The sequence below is a fragment of the Ascaphus truei genome, chromosome 4, assembly GCF_040206685.1.
Source record: "Ascaphus truei isolate aAscTru1 chromosome 4, aAscTru1.hap1, whole genome shotgun sequence".
NCBI lineage: Eukaryota > Metazoa > Chordata > Amphibia > Anura > Ascaphidae > Ascaphus > Ascaphus truei.
Window position 1 is genome coordinate 10,300,301 of NC_134486.1, and position 22,030 is coordinate 10,322,330.

At 39.3% G+C, this 22,030-nt stretch overlaps 1 protein-coding gene across 11 annotated transcripts in view; it reads right to left on the minus strand.

Moving 5' to 3' along the window:
• Positions 1-22,030, minus strand: part of DTNB (dystrobrevin beta) — a 339,918-nt gene that overhangs the window by 223,484 nt on the left and 94,404 nt on the right. For all 11 annotated transcript variants that reach the window (XR_012800853.1, XR_012800852.1, XM_075595326.1 and 8 more), the window contains 3 exons: positions 11,602-11,756; positions 7,056-7,161; positions 5,691-5,857 (listed from right to left, as the gene is read on the minus strand). Coding sequence is in view for 9 of the 11 variants with exons in the window: in XM_075595326.1 (XP_075451441.1) it covers positions 5,691-5,857; positions 7,056-7,161; positions 11,602-11,756 (428 nt within the window). In the remaining 2 variants the exon portion in view is untranslated. The remainder of the gene's footprint in view (positions 1-5,690; positions 5,858-7,055; positions 7,162-11,601; positions 11,757-22,030) is intronic.

Below are 22,030 nucleotides of genomic sequence, written 5' to 3' on the forward strand. Positions count from 1 at the left end.
TTTAATCCTCCCGGGCCGCTTTCTGTTTTTGCGGCACCACGGACAGCGAGGGGCCACATCTGTAATGCATTTAATACGGTGTGAATGTAAAACAATTCGATTCGTGGTTTTATTAGATGTGGTGTAGCCTGCTTCAAATAACATGTGTGATGCACATTTCATCATTTCAACTATATGAATCATTTGAAAAAGAAAAATGTGCTAATTATGAAAAGCAATTAATTATTCCTTATAAAATAGTGTAATTTAAATAAACTGGGAAATGGACCCTTTTTAGATGTTTTCATATACTATATTGTGTTTTATGACCTTGGTACAGTAGTTCAGGGAATCCTTTATTGTTTAAATTAAATGGGGGGGGGGGTTATAGTTTATTAATATTTTTATTTGGACCTATTTTTACTTCAATTGCATTGGAGGATGTCTCAGCTCACCATGTATATGAGTGAGCTTTAAAAATACATATTTATATACTTATACAGCAGGTGTCAAATTTTGGTTTAAAAAAAAAAATGTACAGTAGCACTCAGATGTAACCCTATAAACATTTTTCTGCCTTTACTCATAAAATATTGTACCAGGAAAAAATACATGGGAATTAACATCGTGTTCAAATGCCAACGTTATAGATTACAGACCATCAACCAAAGTAGTTCACACCAATGAGAAAATAATGTAAGCTTTCTAAACAAACTACCATTAAAAACATACTTTGCCAACGATTCATTTATTGATGTGAAAAACTGATGTGCTCAATAGTCCACATGAGGCGGACACGCGATACATTAGTCTCAGAACATGACGAACTTCTCTACATAATAGCAAATTGCATGCTACATTTATACTGACAGACCAAGGATTCTCAAACCTTTCCTCAGGGACCATGATCAACAAAACTCAGAATTTACAAATATTTGTGCAAACACATGTGGATGAATGACCGTCATTTACTGTACATATATGCGAATTCCTTAGTAGCCCAAAGAACTTGGTCTGGTTCAAAGCCCTGAAAAAAGTTTCAGCCCCAGGACTAAACTATGCAGACAATTTGCCATGTGGTGTATTATTAATATTACGGCACCAGGAAAGAAGGATTGAGCTGTACAGCTTGTTCAGGTAAATCCTGAGTAAGCCAAAAGTGATTAACTCACAACCGCTTGGAGCTTAAAAGTTCCCAGCAGAAACTGAGCACATAAGCCTGTGTATTCAAGAACAACACAGTAAGCCACAACACCATTCTGTCTCCCACTTATGCAAAAAGCATAATGTGCTATATTTACTTAGCGTTGCGACGCCATTAGACACCTATTAAAAAATAAATTGTTAGGCCAAATGTAAAGACACTGTGAGAAAGCCCCATGTTTGCATAGCATTGTGATGGTTGGATTTGTGCAGTAGTTCCCATGATACCCGTAACAGGATGAATACAATATGCACATTACAGCATATGAGAGGAATAATCAAACACTTATGAATGATCTGGATATATTTGTATCCCCACAGTGTGATGATCTATTTTGGGGATCTAGATCACTTATTCATTACTAAAACTAGATATTAAAATAAGAAAGCAGAAATAAAGATTATGCGTTATATTTTCTTTTAAATAACTAGTAAACATGTGTGTAAATATACATACACACACAGGTTTAGTAACGTTAGAAAATATTAGTGAAGTATGAAAAATCTCAGTAATAAAATAAATAAATAAAGTTAATAAGCAGTTAATAATGCAAGTAATGGAGGTATTAGTTGATTAGTCCATAATGTACAAGTTAGAGTCTGCATGAAGTTTCCTAGATGGAAATGAAGATGACGATGGAAGGGCCTTTGCTGCCTCTTTAGGGTATAATAGAACATAGAATCTGGAAAAGAGCACAAACAGGGGCACCAATGGGGAAGTCAGTCAATACCTTTTAATGTACTATAAATAAAATAGTTATGTACTTACATTTTAGTGCATCGTCAAGCATATAAGAATACAGCCGTCATATGACTCCAAGAAAGATCTCCTTTCGAACTCCGATTGAACACTTCCTCCACTGACTCCCTAGCGACGCTGGTTCTCCTGCTGGAGCCCAAGTGAAGCTTGGTGATGTCACCGTGCGCCTGATCAGTACGGATCCCGACAGGTCCCGTCTTCCTATGCTTTTTCATGAGATAACGTCTCGCTTCCTTATGAAACAGGATTGACTGAGGCACACTGTGTTTGAGTTTATATACCAAAAGACAGAAAAGCCCAATGCTACATCCAATTTGACAAAATATATAGTAATTAGTATATATTTAAATACTTCAATAATAATATTCTCATGAATCAGAGTTTGCTGGTTAATGTGTGTTTCAGTTTATATACCCTCTATTGTTGCTCCAAATCATTTGTATCAAATTCAAATGAATCAAACAATGCGTATGGACACAAAAAGCAGTCACCATCTAAATTAGATTAGAAATATTCCCTTTGAGCAATGCCAAAGAGTAAAGAGAAAATGTAGAAAAAAATGATGATTTCCTCACAGAATCAAGAAACTGATTGAAGACTCATTCAATAGCAGCCAAACAAAAAAGAAGTGAACTAATTAATAATTAAAAATTAATAAGTTGTGTAAGTACCTTAATAACCAAAAAAATAGAAAAGAAAATATACAGTAGGACCCTTTCAGTGTGAGATGGGCAGGCACATTATTGGAGATAAGGAAAAAGCAGAGGTATTCTTTGCCTCTGTATTTACCAGGGAAGTATCAATTGCAATAAAAGTACTGAGGAGTTAGCCGCAATTTCTACAGTATATAAAAGAACAATTGGTTAAAAGAGGAAGAAGTTCATAGGTGGCTTCATAAAATTAAAGTAAATAAGATACCTGGCCCCGATGACATGTATCCAAGAGTACTTAAGGAGCCAAGTTCAGTAATAGCCAAAGCATTACATTTAATATTCAAGGACTCCATTTCCACAGGCTCAGTACCCCAAGATTCATGTAAAGCAGACGTGGTGCCAATAATTAAAGAGAGAGCTAGATCACAACCGGGGAATTACAGACCTGTAAGCCTGACTTCAATAGTGGGCAAGTTACTTGAAGGTTTAGTACAGGATAATATTCAGAAATACCTAATGTAAAACAAAATTATTAATGATAGTCAGCATGGATTTATGAACGATAGGTCGTGCCAAACTAACCTTATTTGTTTCTTTGAGGAGGTAAGTAGGAATTTAGACCAGGGTAATGCAGTTGATGTGGTCTACTAAGATTTTGCAAAGATTTTTGACACAGTTCCACCCAAGAGGTTAGTGTACAAAATAAAGCAAATTGGACTTGGTAAAAATATTTGCACCTGGTTTGAAAGCTGGTTGGGCTAAAATTGTGAGTGGAGTACCTCAGGGATCGGTACTGGTACCCGCGTTTTAACTTGTTTATTAATGACCTTGAGGTTGGCATAAAGAGCAAAAGCGCCATTATTACTGATGACACTAAATTGTGCAAGGTAGTAGAATCAGAGCAGGATGTAAGTTCCCTCCAGAAGGACTTGGAGAGACTGGAAACGTGGCCAGGTAAATGGCAGGTGAGATTAGATACAGATAAATGTAAGGTTATACATTTGGGAAACAAGAATAAACAGGGGACTTACAAATTAAATGGAGATAAATTAGGAGAATCCATGATCGAGAAGGATTTCGGAGTGCTTGTAACAACAGGTATAGCAAAAAGTCATGCAGTAGCTGCAAAAGCAAACAAGATCTTATCTTGCATTAAACGGGCAATCGTACATAATACCGCGCTCCTCCCTATAGAAGTGGGCATTTTAATATGGTATCACTGAAATGTCTTAGGGGTAGGTTTACTGTCTCATCTGCTTTACATAGCAGTTACAGAGCCCCTACCAATTTTCCAATTAGTGCAGATACAATACACCCCAGTGTCAGTCTGGACAACACCTTTCTTTGAAGAGTAGGTGAATGTGTACTGTAAGGCTGACAGAAAGAAATGTGTAGTGGTTTTTTTTTTTTTTTTTTAAATATGGGATTAAAACAGGGGATCTCCAGAGCTAAACCCCATTAAACTCCAGGGACCCCCCCCCCCTCTGCTTCCAGAGATACTTACCTCAGAAGGGGTATATATATATATACATATACACACATACATACATGTATACATATATACATATATATCACTCAATCCATATCAGAGGAAAATGCTTGATGCGTTATTTATGATTAATTTTAAATTTTGATACAAATGATTTGGACCAGCAATAGAGGGTGTATAAACTCAGATGCAATGTGCCTGCGTCAATCCTATTCTGAGAAAGAGAATCGTGATCTTGCGAAATGCGTCACAGAAGATGGGACCTGTCGGAATCCGAACTGGCCAGGCCCTTTGGCACGTCACCAAGCTTCAACCGTGCTCCAGCAAGAGACCCAGTGTGACGCCGCAAGTGAGTCGGTGGAGAAAGGAAGGGAGGTGTTCAATCAGAAGAGGAAAGGAGAGCTTTCTTGCAGCCATGGGACAGGCTATAAGCTTATAAAGAAGCACTAACATGTAAGTACATTACCTTTTAATGTATTGTAAATAAAATAGTTCTTACTTCACCATTGGAGGCTATAGAACGTGGTAAGGGCGCTCTAATACAGGGCCAATGCTGATTAATAAATCCAGAATTGTGGAACAGTGGGTGAGACCATAACCATAAATACAAATTGAAGTGAATATGTCCATGAAATGCTAGAGATGACAGAAAGTCCCTGAAAATAGGGGATAAGTGAAATGATCACAAACCCTCTGTTGTTTCATTGGGAATGACCGATTCAATAGAAAGTAATATGTACTCAAAATCACCCACTTCCTGGTCCTGAAGAAGACGTGCAGCTGCTGAAATTGAAGTCCAGAGATGAGTAGTACACAGCCAAAAAACGAAGAAGGGTCCAAGTAATGCAAAAATAGGATTCATTATAAAGACAATAGCATAGAGGAAAGCCTCCGACGCGTTTCATACTTTATCAAGGTACGAAACGCATAGGAGGCTTTTCCTCTATGCTATTATCTTCCTATTAAATCCTATTTCTGCATTACTCGGACCCTTCTTCGTTTTTTGGCTGTGCGCTACTTCTCATCTCATCACCATTGGAGGCAACTGTTTGCACTCTTCTGGATTCTTTGTTCCCATGATAAAAATCGGGTGCAATTCATTTGCACTAGTTTTGAAGCCAGAAGACGTTATTAAATAAACACAGAAGAAAGACATTTTCTGGTTTACTAATTGCACTTAGCATATAATAAATACTTTACAAGCAATGCATACGATAAAATACTGATTGAAAATAGAACTGTAAATCTTAAAGCAGCATTGACCTAAAAATTCTACATGTTTTGTCTTTTTAATAAATCAGTTGCGTAGCATTAGATAATGCTTACTGCATTTAAAAAAAAAAAAGAGATGTAGTTTAATTAGTATGAATGTATTAAGTTTCCTTGGGTTGCTACAGCCACCATTTAGGAAGCCACCCCCCTTACTCTTTTGAAATAAGTGGCTATATTGGGTGCCCTGGGAAGCTGGATGTTTGCTGATCGATCACGGGAGAACTGATCAATCAGCAGCGTAGATAATTATATTGTCTTAAAGGTATTTATTAAAACAAAAAGCACAAACAAATGGCAAAGCAAAAAATATATATAACATACAAAATCTCCTTACCCAAGAAGAATGCTCCTTCATCTGATGCTGGTTGCTATGAGGACCATTGGCATGACCTCGCCAAAAACAATTCTGACAAAGCTGGTAGTTGTGGCACTGCTGGCAACGATATCGAAAGCCCATCATGCTTTCACATCTGCAAAAGGAACATTCCACAGGATGGAAGACTGAGGAGAGAACAAAGGGACAAAATAAACTACTCTACCAAAATATTTACTAGAAGGTACAGTAGACATGCATCCAACAGTAAAACCGACCCAGGAAAACCAACAGAACAAGCCATTTTCTGCCAGAAACACAATTCCTTGCTTTTCACAAAAGACAGCTTCATTTTAATGATAAGAACCTGGGCAATGTTATGAGTGAGGTAGCCATAAGTATGCACTTCTTAACACAAGAAAGTTTCCAAAACATGTGGCCAACCACGTGACAAAAACAAGATGGTAAACAGAGAGCAATATTCACAGCAGCAGCCATTCACAGTGAGAATAGTCCTCTCTACTATAGGAATACAAGTTACAGACATATCAAATACATTTATCTAGAGACCATTTTAATGTAATCACTAACCCCTGAAAAACGTAAGAGGTGTCCTAATTGAGCATGAAGCATTGCACGGCCAAGTGTTAAGGCTGTGCCCATGGTGTGAGAGCGCGCGCTACCGTGCGCATGACGCAATGCGCGCCTTTACCTGCTGCGATCTGTGGCTTGGGTAGACGTGACGGGGAGGTGTGTTGGGTGGGGATGTCACCGATCTGATTTGCCCTCATTGGGCAAACCGCTCACGTAACCCGACCGTTGCACGAGAAAAATTTGTTTCCTCGCGCATAGCGAACGCCTGCGCTTCTGGTCGCGCGCTCTAAAGACAGCCTCATAGTGGAACATAATTTTGATCGCGCTTAACCATGGACATAGCTTTACCCTTGTTAAGTTGGAAGAAAATAAATAAAAACACTCGTATGCCGAATGTCAACAAATGGATATTACTTTGTCAATCTTTATTCACCTGCATTATGCCTCCAAGGATAAGGTATCACAAAAAAACTGCTGCTAAAAAACAAAGATCTAATCTTCAGCTCTAATTGTGTCACATACAGTACTGGAGCCCAATCTTGACATTACTGTAAATCATGTGATATATTGTACTTTTTTTGCATCCCTTAATTTGCTTCTCTTCGAAGTCTACTGTGAGCCAGCCATCACTGTAAACGTTCATACAAGTAATGTCTACTCACTCAAGGGAACCCCATTTACAGAAACCATTAAGAAATCAATTGGAAAAGTACTATATGTAACGACAGGATAATGAACCAAATGAAGTTTCATCACAGAAAAACATGCTTTTGAAATGTTCTGGACACTTACCATTTTCTACATGAGCAAGTCTGTGCATGAGCGGTAACCAGACAAGGCACTGGGGAGGAGGGTCTGCCATGATTATGTCTAAAAACATGTTCAACATGATCTTTCTCTGCAAAATAAAAAGAAATCAAACTCCATCAAGTTTCACCGAATGGGTGTCAAGAGCAGGGGAGGCCAACTCTAGGCATCAAGGGCCACCAACAGGTCAGGATACCAGGCTATCCCTGCTTCAGCACAGGTGGCTCAATCAGTGGCTCAGTCTTTGACTGGAGTCGGCCACCCCTGGTCTAAAGTGTTCCTACAAATGGCGATTTTAAAATAAACATTTGACCTAAACTAATAAATTCCTCTACACAGAATATGTATAATTGTATTGTGATTCTTTATGTAGTTTTCCATACAAAAAGAAATGGTTAATAGTGAGTGTATAGAAATAAAAAAAGTAACTTGGTTGACATAGTAAATAATAATACATAAGTTCAAATTGACAGAATATAAATCGTAACAAGATAACTGAGAAAATTAAACCACTCTAATTACATTTTAATTCCAGAACCAGCCATTTCTGTCACCCTAATGGGATCCCCCACCTAATATACAGTAGTGACATTTTATTAGCTATCTTTACAGAAACCCATCTGGAGACTCGATGTTTGTAATGTGAGTTCTCGGAACTGAAAGGATAAATATCAAGAACCCGGTTTTAAAAAAATAAAAATTATAACCTGTGTTCAGGAACCGAAATATATTTTCCCAATATGCATTTCCTTGCTGAAACAAGTATAATATTGCTACGTATGAGGTGGGTATCTCTGAAACTCTCTCATTCACCAAAAGAGCAGTGCTTTATATTCTCTGAAGGTAGAAATACCCAAGATATTTTTTAATAGCAAAATGTTTCAAGAATTTGTCGCTCATTCATAGATTATCCGTTGCACCCTTTCGTTTCAGAAACGCCCACCATATTTGCTGTTTGACAGGGTGATGTATATGTTGTGCTGATCATTTTAATATTTTCTTCATGTAAGTCTGCTGAGCCAGAGTATTTCAGGTTGTAATTATTTCAAGGCTGTACATGTCTGAAAAACCTATTTTCTATGCCTACAGGTCCTTTGCGTGTTAAGTTAGGATAACGTTTTATATAAAAGATTTATTCTGCATTTCATGTATTTTTTTATTCTTACTAAATATGTCTCATATTGCGCTGACCATAATTTTTTTTGCAGTCCCTGCCCCATAGAACTTGCTAAATTTTGGTGCCTTTGGCACTGGATGATAAAATGACTTGCCCAAGGTCACGCGGAGACGACACTGGTATTTAAACCAGGCTCCCTAGCTTCCCAGTCGGTGTTTTCAGTCGGTGCTTTTACTCACTGTAACAGGGACTTATCTCTGTTTAAATAAAGCAGCCTCAGAGCTCTGAGAATCCAACAGAGAGATCGTTGATTGCAACCACTCAATTAACTAGTCTGCACCTGGACTATTGAGAGCTCTGTAAAAAGCCTCATGTGAGACACAGGAAATGAGATTCCATAGCTCACATTTGGCTGAAATAAGGAGAAGGAGGACAGACCAGAGATTTCCTTAGCCCACAACTGGGCTGACCTGAGGAAAAGATGATGTTTTGATGCACACAGGACTGTATGCTGACAGCAAGACAAGGGGACAAGACCTTGGACACAGGAAGTGCATGGACACAGAGGGTACCATAGCACACAAGGATGCACGAGCGACAGGCACGCATGACTATTAACGTGACCTAAGGATGCAAGGTCAAAAGAAATACAGATATTTATAGTAAATTACTTTTAGATTCTTAGGTCGTGATAGTTATTAGGGGACGAATACGAGTGCTCTTCATATAAAATTTGTGTCAATAGCTTTCCAACCCTCCCACGTTCCTTCTTTGAGGGCAAACAGACAAGATGTGGCTCTGTGTGTTTGGAATGGCATGGTAATTAATGACATGTTATTCTGTTGATCGACTCAATAATGGACTTCTCAGCCCCCGCTCCTTCCAGCAGCTTGTAAACAAATACAAACTATATTTATAAAAAGACCTGAAATAATAATCTACAGGACTCCAAAACGAACAGGAACAGAAGTAGAGGCAGAAGCATGGGCAAAGGCAAGGGAGGAACAGGAAACAGGAACTATAAGGACAGACAACAGGAGCAACAAGAGGAGAGACAGACAGAGAGAGAGGAACCCCAGAGCAGACAGAAACCAGCTGCACACCTAGTGGACAGAGAAAATAACTATGGCAAGGAGCAGGATGTCTGGGAGACCCTGACATTTTGTATTTTTGAAGATTTATGTGGATATATTTGCACTTCCAATGAGGCAACAGCATTGTGGGACATCTCCAATCACCGTTTCCTTCAGGGAGGCCATCATTAATCCACACACGACATCTCACTTATACCTTGTTACCCACTCCATGCAAGAGCACCTCTATTCTCTGGCCTATCTTTATTATTGAATATTTCTGTAATAGAGCCGTTTGAGCCCCCATGACCCATTTTGTGATGAGCATAGTAGCTGTACATATTAGTATAAGTAATTACGTGCTCACCTAATTCTCCTGCTTTATGAATAAATGAATTGCAATTGTCAATATGATATGCTCTATGCCTTCTATTTGGATGAGAGATTTTTGACTTGAAGGGTTAGCTATTTGACTGCTTTTCTATTGCAGTTCCTTTTTGGGGATATATTCTACTGGGCTAAATCTGCAGCACACAAAGTGGGCAGGTTCCTGGTGTTGGTCTATGGAAAACCGTAATATATGTTTTGATGGCCTATGACTTATTCTGAATGTAAAAAGTAACTCCAAGATTAGCCACTAGATGTCCCCTGACATCAAATGGAACTGATACTTCCTAGAGTAACATAAAAAAGAATAATTATCAAAAAATATATAACCTGGGAAGAAATGTTAATAATATAATATGTTAATAATAAATGCAATTTTAGCACAACACTAATGTCTACATTTTAATACTGTTGCAAAGCTTTCTTGAAGCACTAATACAACTAAGGTATTCAAAACTTTTTTATATTTCAGTTTGAATTAACTCTGAAATGCAAAGGAAAGAAATTTGTTTACAACTTTTTTTTCCACTGGTAATAGAAAACGCCACTATCCTCCCAATACCACAAGCTAGATGTCTAAGTGTCGCACGTTACACCTCATTCTCCTGTATACCACATTATACCTCACCAATTCCTGCTGCTTCCATGTCTGAAACACTGCAACAATACGTCCTTACCCTCCTTAACACCGCCTGACTATCCTACAGTAATACAATGCTTAGTGGCTTTATACAACCTATCCCTTCTGTCATCACTCTCCCATTCCTTTTAGATTGTAAGCTTCTAGGAGCAGGGACCTCATAGCATACTTTTTTTGTCTTAAGTTCTATGCATTTTTTGTTTTTCTTCTCCGTACCCCCACATTGTATTGCATTTGCGCCATATAAATAAAATATAATAATGTAACATTCTTCCTACATTATGCGCGGCTTTGGCATTTAGGGATTTGCGGTCTTACCAGAGAGGCGACAACAAACCTCAAAGGCTTCTCTTGTATCTAATCGGTTTACTGGCTGATATTTCAACGTATATATCTCGAACACATATTGCCACAGACTGGTTACCATATTTGAGAGCTTAATACTCTTAAATACACGAGAAAGTGGAGGTAGATGACCTATTCCTGCTTTAAGGTAGGGTGTCAAAGTAGCAGGAGATAGATTAGCAATATTTCAGTATTGAATACTTTTTGTAAAGGAAACATTGTGTGCCATATTTATTATGCGATACTACGCCATAGGACACCTTCTGGCATTGGGAGGCACCTTCTGGCATTGGGAGGCACCTTCTGGCATTGGGAGGCACCTTACAGCCCATTCCATTTAATGGTTTGCATTGTCTTCTGGCACTGGAAGGTGAAAGGAGTAGCACCACTTTGTAAGTATGTCCCTTTACGTTCTTCATTCCATAGCATCATTAAATGTACTCCCATTGATGCAGTTAGGCAGCTAATCGCTGGTAACGACAGACACTTTAAAAATGTCACTTAGCAACATACAGACATGGCACACAAGACATGCAGCTCATCTAAATGACATTAGTATACCTCATCTAGAAAGTAAAGCAGCTACAGGTTTCCATTTGTCGGCATGGGTTTTCAAGAGCTGCTCCTGTTGTGATTTGTCACTTACAGAATGTTAAAAAATCCTCCGAAATCTGTCCACCCGTAAGTCATTATTAAACAAATGTGTTGACTCGGTAGTGAAGCTTGGGATACTACAGTACAACAATAGTTCAATCTGAAGGTCTTCGTGATAACTATGTGTCCTGCTCATGACTTACTACTCAACACTTTCTTGGGTTTTTGGGTACAGTAAATCCTACCGAATAATACAGTTCTTTCTGTAAAGACATTACTGGAAAAGGCTTTATTTCATGCTTACACATTCCTTGCAACTCGATGCAAGTTTTGTGATACTTAAGAGATATAAATATAAAAAAGCTGCCCTTTTACCTGTGGTGGGAAACAGGTCCGAACAGAGTGTTCTGTATATCCAAATGAAGGTCCCTCAAACACAGTAGTTGGAAGCTTCAACACCTCTCTGAGGAACTGATCAAACTTTCCGTACACCATTAATCCATTGGAGTCTGACACTTGGGAGAAAATATCTACAAAACAACACAGCAAGTTAAAACATGAAATGAATCAAGCCACTGCATTTGATCAACACCAATACAAGGTTGCACATAAAAGTACTTGCTAAATTACCTTTTCTAGAAAATTAATGTAGATATTAACAGCAGCAATAAAATGCAGCACACAATGGACATGGCTAGTTAGAATGTAATTACTCTACACCTAAAAAACAATGTTTAGTTAAAAATTGCCAAGCAGCTAGCAGGTATTTGCTTATGATCCTTTAAGAAAGGAGCCCTTGAACTCACACAAACAAGGCCTTTAGTATGTGCATGTTTCGTGGTGATATTTGTTTCTAATTGATGATGCCCTGCTGTTTTAAAATAAAAAAGTGACAATGCATATGGGAAGTCAAAACTACTACTTCTCCAGCAATCATAAGAGCAACAGTATTGTGAAGGCTAACAATTAAAGGCCGACTACAACCTTTTAAAATGGTTAAGTATAAAAATATGTGACTCCCATTCAGCCCATGTCGATCCACAGCTGGATGAAGGCCTCTCTAATGATCTCCCAGGTACTGCGGTTGCAAGTCTCTCTTCCCCATGTTGCTCCAACAAATGTTCTGATTTCCTCCGCCCATCAAACTTTTCGTTGTCGTCTTGGTCTTTTAATTTACCAGTCGAGTACCATCTTTGTCCAACCATGGTCATTTCTTCTTGCAATAGGTCAGGCCCAATTTCCATTTTAACTTCTTTCCCCAGCAATGTACCACCGGCTTAAAAACGAGTAATGTGACCCCAATGTGTTTTTTTTTTTTTGTTTTTTTTTTACAAATCTGCATTCATCTTATGAATAAATTCACTTTTGTGGCATCTACTACCTTTGTATGGAGTCTGCAACAACATAAGCAGCCCAGCTAGGTCTCGGTGAAGGTATTAGAAGAATTTAATGCTGGCAATCTTTTAGATTGAAAATTTATGTTAAGCTGAACCTTCTCCCTGACCCTGGTGAATTAGCAATACCCCCATTAGCAGCAGCACTAGTGAAAAGCGTGTTGGGCTTCCAGTGAGTGTAGGACAACGTCAGATCCACCAGAACGGAAGGCAAAGAATATGCTGCGTTCCAGGCTGAGCCTCAGGATCCACGTGTCCAACGAGCGCTGCCGACAGATGCGACTTTGCATTGCCAGTAAACTTTACAAGAAGAACAACATCATGGCATCGTGTCATAAGGACCCACCATACTATCGTTTACATGTATTGGGTGATATTCAAAACCACGTGATCATGAATTTCAAACCGGTTCCTCAATGCAGTACGGATATTGACTTATTCATCTCAAATTAGAAGCAATTGGTAGGTGGCTTCTGGTCATGTGTATCTGGTTAACTAATGTATATCTGTTCACATGGTGTTATGATACCTGGGTTACCGTTTTAGGGCAATGAGGAACTGTATTGATTCTCAAATGTTCTGAATCTCAATACAAATTTTTGACATTATGTGTAGCCATATATTATTTGATATGATGTCAGTGGCAGTATTTGCTGTGTATTTTTAAATTGTATAGTAAGGGGCGTTGGTTTTAATTGCTATTTATTCATTATAAATGTACACTTTTTTTTCGTGTTCCAATTTTAGGATTCCGAAGAGGAATTTCTGTGTGTTCATTGTTACGGAGTTTGTCTCACGTAGTAAGTGGTAGATATTATATATAAGGCAGTGCTTATACCCAAAGCGGCCAGGTGCGCAACGCCAAAACAAGTATAGTAGCGAGTGCTGGAACTGTGTGTGAAGTTATGAATTGTATCCAACCTGATAAAAAAAAAAATATTGACCTCTGCATCAGGGCCTTAACCCCTGTCTAAAAGGGCTTCAATAGAAAGCCTGTATTGGTCTGAGGAATCCAGCAGGGAATTGGTTAATTGCTGCTACAGACAATTAACCAGTCTCCACCTGGCTCAGACAGGTAGAAAAGCCTTCTGTTTGAACTGCAGGAGATATTGAGCACAGAGACAACTGTGTTGCTAGAAGAGACTCACAGGAATTGTTGTCTTGAGCACACGACTGTTGCCTGCAAGACATCCTGAAATCAGACCCTCCACAGTCTACACCAAGAGCGCAGAGGACCCTGGAACCCGCCAGGGGACACAACCCAGAGACTGATATAAAAAGCCCCCTGCTTACAGGTACCTCTTTGGACTTTAGGGTCATAGGTTGGAAAGAGGCCTATCCTCGCAGTCCTGTAGATAGGGACTGGGAAACCGAGTTAGCCCTCACACAGGGATAGGATGTTTGTTTGGTTGCTTTCTTAAAGATGTATTGTTTGAAGCTACAGGCTGAATAAAAGCCATGGTTTATTTTCCCCAGATATGTCTCCCTGGTTGTACCTCTGCACATGTCTCTTACAACCTCAAAAGAGTAGAACCATGAGGGCGAGGTCAGCTTCTCTGACATCTACAATCAATAATGGTGTTCAGTTTGTGGGGCCCTTTAGTACACCCATTAACTTTGCAAAACTTTTTTCTCAACCCAAAAATAAGACAGTAGTAGTATTGTCACGTACAGCAACCCTGTGAGCACGTGACCTGTATATGGGTCAAGGGTTAATACACAGCTATCTAGCCAACCTACTTTTCACCTTCACAAAGATCCCTCAAATTAATATCTCCCCTCAATCCGTCCCACTATACCGCCTGTCATGAACAGCACAAGACACATATGCAACCAGGGTTAATACACACTGCTAAACTAGCCAACTCCTCTTTCACCTCTGCCAGGTACTTCAAATGAGTTAATATTTACCCTTACTAGGTTGCAATCTAAATCTATCTGCCGCTGACACCAAAGGTAATTATAGTATTAGAAAAATATGCAGAGCCTCTGGTCTGTTTATTAAAAACAAACAATGCACTTAACATACACAAGTCTGTTGTAGCAAAATGTGTCAGAAAATGTGTATACTCTCTACTTAGTGTGCAACAATTCAATCAATATACAAAAAATACAGTGCTTAGGTTACAGAAAAATGATTATTACAAGAACATACAATTACAATAAATGCTGACAAGTTTCTTAAAATAAAAGGATTACAAACAGAAATCCCTATAGAGTAAATTACCATATGTCATACTGGTAGGTCCTTCCCAGAGAGGTCACTGCAGTAGAAAATAATTCATGTGTTCTGATTCCAAAACACACCTCTGTTGAATTCTGATTTTCTATTCATACATGCCAACCTCCAACCTTCTTGCATTGAAACATACATAAAGCCCACCCCTACCGTAAATCAGACACTTGGTTGACATTTACGACTTGAAAGAAAAAAACCATTATCTTGCGACATTGTTGTCTGAATATATAAAAGGCCTCATAACTTCGTTGTCATAATAATACTTAGACACGCGAGTCATATCAGTAGGTTCAGGCGAATTTGCTGAATATAACAATACCGAGGCTTTTTCCTACATTTGAGGAACAAAGGGATATCTGTCCCTTTGTCAACTCAAACATGAAGCGTTTGGCCGTATTACATACGTCTTATTTCAGCTGTTACGAATTGTATTGCATCTATTGGTTATTCTTCAGAATAGAGGTCATTCCATGATATCCTAATTTGTAATAAATGTACGCTTTGTGTGGAATCCCTTCTTAGCCACGCCTCCTGAAACTTGCAGAACCCTCCGAAGAATGTCCTTTGAAGGGGCCTTTAAACCGTTCAGTTTACTTCTAGTGTCAGGAAGGCCATATTTCTATCTCATCTCAGGGAAAACCGATGTTATTGCTAGATTCCACCAGTCCTACTGTATAAACTAGGCCTGGTCATGGGTTTAACAGGCCATAAAATAATTTATTGCATTTGTTTAAGGCAATTTGTAATGGACGTTAACCCAGATTGATTCGAATACTTATTATATCATGAAATTATTATGAGAAATATTATTCAAGTACTTGCCGTGTTCAGCACATGAAAGATCAAAAGGAGCGAGTTTGTTTTCACCATTCACAGTTCAGTAACATGGATTAATTGTGACTTCCATGCCTCTCTATTAATTTGGCCCTAAACTTCCAAGCCCTGTTTTCTAGTATCCAAACACCAACATTTTCTCATCTCTCTTTTAAAAGGGAATATAATGTATTATAAAGCCATTCTAAGCATGAGAGCACATTTTCAGTCGGCTGAATACTGTTGCTTCAAAAGGCAGTCTTGGTTCCAGATCCAGACCCTAGGCCCACTTATGGAACAAAGTCCAAAACATATCAACAGATCTATTCAAAGGTTAACATTTGACCTCACGTTGCCATGGAGACGCTTCCAGGCGCCAGCTGAAGCAAGGTAAGTTGAGGTTCCAGAGGCCTCAAGCGATCCCCCGGCATTTAATTTTAATGCCTTGAGGAAGAGTGTGCGCACCCCTGCTCTAATCTTCAACACCACCACAGATATCAGTAGAAAACAGTGCTGTTGATTATAACAGCCTTTGAGGAAGACAAGGTCATGCACAAAAGGGCAATGCCCAAATTACCATAGTTCAATTGTCTCAAATAAGGATAGAGGTAACTGATAAACATGGCATAGTTATACAGTGCCCAATTTTCACTTTGATTTAAAGAGTACAAAACTGCTCCCACCACAATGAAATGTCCCTTTAAGTCTATACACGCATTTATTACGGTAAAAGACTGCATTTTAAAAGGGTGTAGCCTGCAGAGGAATGACATATGCATTTATATAGAAACAATACATTAACCCCGCTAATGCCATACAGTTAGTATCAGAGTATCAGAAATCATACAGCGGCATTAATAAAGGAGAAGGACAGAAGATTACGTGCGTTAGATAAGGTGGTGTGTCATTAAATAGTGCAGCACTTGCATGTTTTCTTGGTTGTTGTTTTTTTATTTTAGTCAGTGAACTAAACGCTTGTTAGGTTTGTTTCTTTGAGGTGATGTTAAATTGTTAAGGACTAATGACTAAATAAGACCATTGACGTTTAGGTGGAAAAGTGGGATTAGTAAAATGCTGTGTCCAACACTATTTACACAAACCAACCTGACCAGAGTTTCTCCAGCAGAGGGCACTAGCTGTTTGAAAATGTTCTGAAGTCTATTGGGAGTAAGATAAAATAACAATTAAGATCAAACTTATTTGTGTTTGGATTGAAACCCCCATTGACTGGTATTCAAATATTTTCTACCTGGTTTAAATTCATATAAACAACAAAGTGGATTTTAGAATGTTTGGGTTTTTCATTTAGATTAGGCAGACCCTTCTAATGAAATATCAGGTTGAAAACAGTTCCAAAATCAGATCACTAAGGCTGAGTCCATAGAGACTTCAGCCGTGCGGAGGCGCGTGGAGGCTGAGAGAAAGCGGGTGCTTTCCCTGGCCTTAGACCGCGCGCCGTCCGGGGGAGTGTCGGGGAAGGCGGGGGGGCTGTGACGTCACTGAGCTGGTTCGCCCTCATTGGGCGAACTGCTCACGTGACCTGCCCTGCGCTCTCATTTTCTAAGACACGCTTCCGTACGCTTGCGGAAGCGTGCGTGAGCCCCTGCTAAAGCCGCTCTCATTGCGGCTGCAGGGGCTAAGTGCCGACCATGCCCGAGGCCTAACTTGTAAACAATGCTTAAAAATCAGGCAACTACACAAATTATTTGGAACATCCCGTAGTTAAAGCTTAATTTTTATGAGTGAAATGGCCAGTGATTTGCAAAAATCTTTATAATAACCGAAATCAATCATCAGATGATGCAAAAAAACATTTAGTATGATAGAATAAATTCATAATTTTTACAGTAACTTGTTCCGAATCATTATTACAGTATTATGTCATTTTGTTTTCACCCGTTATAGCAAAAGAAAATCCAAAAAATGTTGTTGAAGGAATGCACAAAAATAAAATATGCAAACATATAACAGTGTGTTCATTTTTTCCTGTTTGATTCACCTTGTGTATCACTAGATAAACATTATTGAATGGTGCAACCTCCGATATACGATTTTAAAGGCGTGGAGCACTACCCTTGGATGACAAATGGTGGTTGGTTTCACTATAACCCATTGGCAGCGAAAGAGTTACTATAGGTCCAGTAAGGGGGAAGGGTGGTAGAAAATTTGGGTAAGATAAATCAACTACAATTTGAATCACTCCAATCCTCGCATCTTCATATCTGCTTGGCATAAAGCCGACGGTAAGTCTGGCACCCAGCTTATTTTTGTTGCATACACAATTTAGAAACACTTTTTGCAATGAAGTCATCTTTCAATAAAAATAAATGGACATCACAATATGGAACATAAAAATACACACTGATGTAAGAAGAGCTACAACATAAATGTTCTTAATATTTTGGGGGATAGAACATAGAAACGGGGTGCTGAATATGTTTACTGTTAGAGTCTCTTTCTTTTCTCAAAAGCTTTTTGCTTGGAAATGTGACTTTACTGGCTTTTCTCAGGCAAACTATTCTAGCCTTCAGCATGAAAAAAAAGGAATCGCACGTAGCACATTTACTTGCACCACATGGAGGTCTCGCACCTGCAAACGAAATTTCCAGCAGTAAAACTGTGTCGCTTGACAATGCAGCCAACGTACAGTAACCAGCTATGTCAAAGCTCTGCACTGCTAGAGACTACAAGCTGAAATGGAACAGTGCCAAATGAGAATTTACTCACAGTACTGTATATAATAACAACTTTATTTATATCGCACTTTTCGCCCAATGTGGCTCAAAACGCTTCAGTTATATCAGTAACGATGGAGAAGTAACTTTTTTTGTGATTTATACGTGACATCTCAGATATGGCACATCTAATTTGGAATTTTACATTTTTATAGAAATATTTATCACTTGAATCACGTTGGCATAAAAATTAAAATGCCCCCTGACCGCATTTTAAAATGCTATAGGACGATTTCATTATTTGGCTCTCGGTGTCCTATATAAACCATTATATAAAGCCCACTCTGGGAGCCTGCTCACTATACCAGTTACATCCATTTATTCCCAGTGCCATCTGGTTTTGTAAGTGCTTAAACAAGAGTTGTAGAGTTTTGAACAAGCATTGAAAATAGTGTATAGATCTGCTACAATGTGTGGTGTTGTCCAGTGCAGTGTATAGATCTGTTACATTGCAGCTACAATGTGTGGTGTTGTCCAGTGCAGTGGATAGATCTGCTACATTGCAGCTACAATGTGTGGTGTTGTCCAGTGCAGTGGATAGATCTGCTACAATGTGTGGTGTTGTCCAGTGCAGTGGATAGATCTGCTACAATGTGTGGTGTTGTCCAGTGCAGTGGATAGATCTGCTACAATGTGTGCTGTTGTCCAGTGCAGTGGATAGAAGGCAGTATTGTTACGCAAGACATTATGGAGGTTCAGGTACAATGCTATCTGTAGGCGTTTCTCTATGTTGCAGGAGGAGGTGGCAAGGCTGAAATAGGTATTTTTTGGGTATCCTTTTGCATCACACAGGCAAGACTTGAGGCCACCGCTGCCTCAAGGCTTCCCATTATGGCACTTTGGGCTCTTGGGGTTTAGGCTTGTAGATCGCCAGAACATCCAGCAATCTGTGCTGCTGCACAACTCTTATGCTACACTATCAGGACAGAACTACACCATAGAGGCACCTACTGTAGTGGGGGGGAGGAGGTGGGGGGTTATGGAAGTAAAAGGAAGAAAACAATGAGGAAAATGGGATACGGGAAAAGGAGGCAACTTCTCTTGGGGGATTCCATTGTAAGATGTATAGATTTGGAAACAGGTAGTGAGGGAAAGAGGGAAGTGAGGTGTCACCCTGGAGTTACACCACAGAGGGCAAGAAGGCACATTCTAGGAATTATTAAGGCAGCAAGACAGGAGTGAGGGATAGACGTCATTGCCCACCTACAAGCTAAAGACCTGGCTAGGAATAACGTTAGGATTGTGCAGGAGGAGGTTAGGGACAGTTTGCAGGCAGGTAGCATCCTCAGTGTCTTTTTCAGGTATTACCAGTAAATAGGAGTGGAGATGGCTGGATTTTTCACACCAGAGAATTCAACATGTGTAGTTGAGGAAGTGGTGTGATGGGATTTATATTTATTGGACATAGCTGTTCTACCTGAAGGGATATGGGTCTACATAAAAGAGACAACCTTCATCCATCTTTGATGGGAACCACAATACTCAGTGAGCCGTTCAGATGCTTCATTAGCAAGTATTTAAACTAGTTGAGGGGGCCAGTGAAATGCGTCAGAATAAAGTCAACTGCCCCTGCTCCTCCCTTGCAAGAGGTAGCGATTTGGTGGGATATTACAGCAGGAAAACTATCCAGAGGAACAGAAGACAGCTTCTATAGGAATAAAATCAGAAGGCGGGGAACACAGGAAACAGGAAGTATTAGGAAAAGCAGTAACAAAAATGTTTGGGCAATGCTTGAAAATTGGGAAATAAAGTCACAGAACTAATTGCAATAATGACAAGGGATGACATGAATATTGTGGCCATTATAGAGACATGGTACAATGAAAGTCAGAACTGAAACATGGCTACACCAGGTTACAGTGTATTTAAAAAAAAAAAAAAAAGACAGGGCAGGTAGGAAGGGAGGCGGAGGTGCCCGTCATGTCAAAAACAACAAAGGCTACTGCAGTACGAGCTACTGGAGAAAGGACGGAGTCACTTTGTGTAATACTAGAAACTGGTGAGAAGGTTGTCCATTGTACTGAGGTGGTCTATAGACCTCCAAGACCCGAGAAGAAATTAGACAGGGCTATTAATACAAATCATCACTAAAATTGCAATTAAAAGAGCGGTAATCCTTATGGGAGACTTCAATTTACCAGATGTTTACTGGCTTGAGTCTTTTGCAGGTTCCTCAGCTCTAAATAAATAATTATATGAGTTAATGTTGCGATTGTGGCTAGTGGTTCCGAACACCACATAGACTTATACCCAATCTAGTGAGAGGCGCTCGACCTACAGTAGCAGGACAACTTACAGATCCTGCAACTGATACACTGACCGGATGCATTTGCAACCACTGCCTGATCATACAAACGGTATGTGGTTCCTATGCAATACTGATCTCATATATCCTGATATTAATCAAGGATCTTTTTAAGTGTCTAGCCTACAATAACCAGGGGTACATTAGGCTGATCTGTTTAAGCATAGTCACCCCCAAATAGATGACTTTACCACTAGATAGCACTTTTTTCTGCAGCAGACTGACAATTGATTTAACGAACTCAGCTGCATTAAGGAGGAGGGAATATATCTCTTCAACTTTAATAATAGCCCTCCAACATTACAATAAGGAGGGATTACGTAGTGCTAATATACTACCCCATATACATTGTATATGGGGATACAGGTCTGTGTGTCAAGCTTTTTAACTATATGGTTATTTAGCACATATCTCATCACACCCTGATTATAGCAGGCTTCTGACTGGGATATACGGTCATTTTTACTCTCATTTATGTACACCCCTTTATTTTAAGAGATATACCATTAAAATTATTTTTAATCCTCATCACTTACCATTACTATTACTATTTACTTTAGAGTTTTGCAGGTTCCGCCAGAAGCAGGGATATGCTGGATTCCATGCAAGGGGCATCTCTCAAGCAATCCTGCATTTCATTCTACTTACAAATGTAGATGGTGTATCAGATGTACTTGTGGGTGAGAACTTGGGTTCCAGTGATAATCAATCAGTGAGATTTAGTATAGACACAGAGACTGAATCATAACACACAAAAACAAATGTTTTAGAGGGCTGACTTCAGATATGGGAAATTATTTAAGGAATTCTTTAGCAGGGTGGAGGTATTTGAGTGGAGTGCAGAAGCAGCGGGAAAAACTAAAAGATGCAATAATAAAAGCAACAGACATTTGTGTCAGGCAGGTTAGTGAAAAGAAAGCGGATATGGTTTTCAAAGGAGGTGGCAGGTTTTGTCGAAGCTAAAAAGACAGCTTTTAGAAAATATAATCAGGCAAAGGGAGGAGGGTAGAGAACTGTATCAGGCAAGGCAGGAGGCGGCTAAGCAAATACTCTGATGTGCTAAGGCCGAAGCAAAAGAGAAAACAGCTGTGTCAGTACAGAGGGGAAACCTTTTTTAGGCACAGAAGCGAAAGGAGAAAAACCAAAAAGGAGGAATAATAGTAAGACTAAAGAAAAAAGGGAATTATCTTGTTTAGAGGATGGGGGGGGGGGAAGAAAGGGTATAGCAGACCATCTTAATTATTTTTGCTAAGTCTTCACCGTTGAAGGTGAGAAATAGAAAAGGAAATGGAAAGGAGTTGGACACAAGTCTATTTGG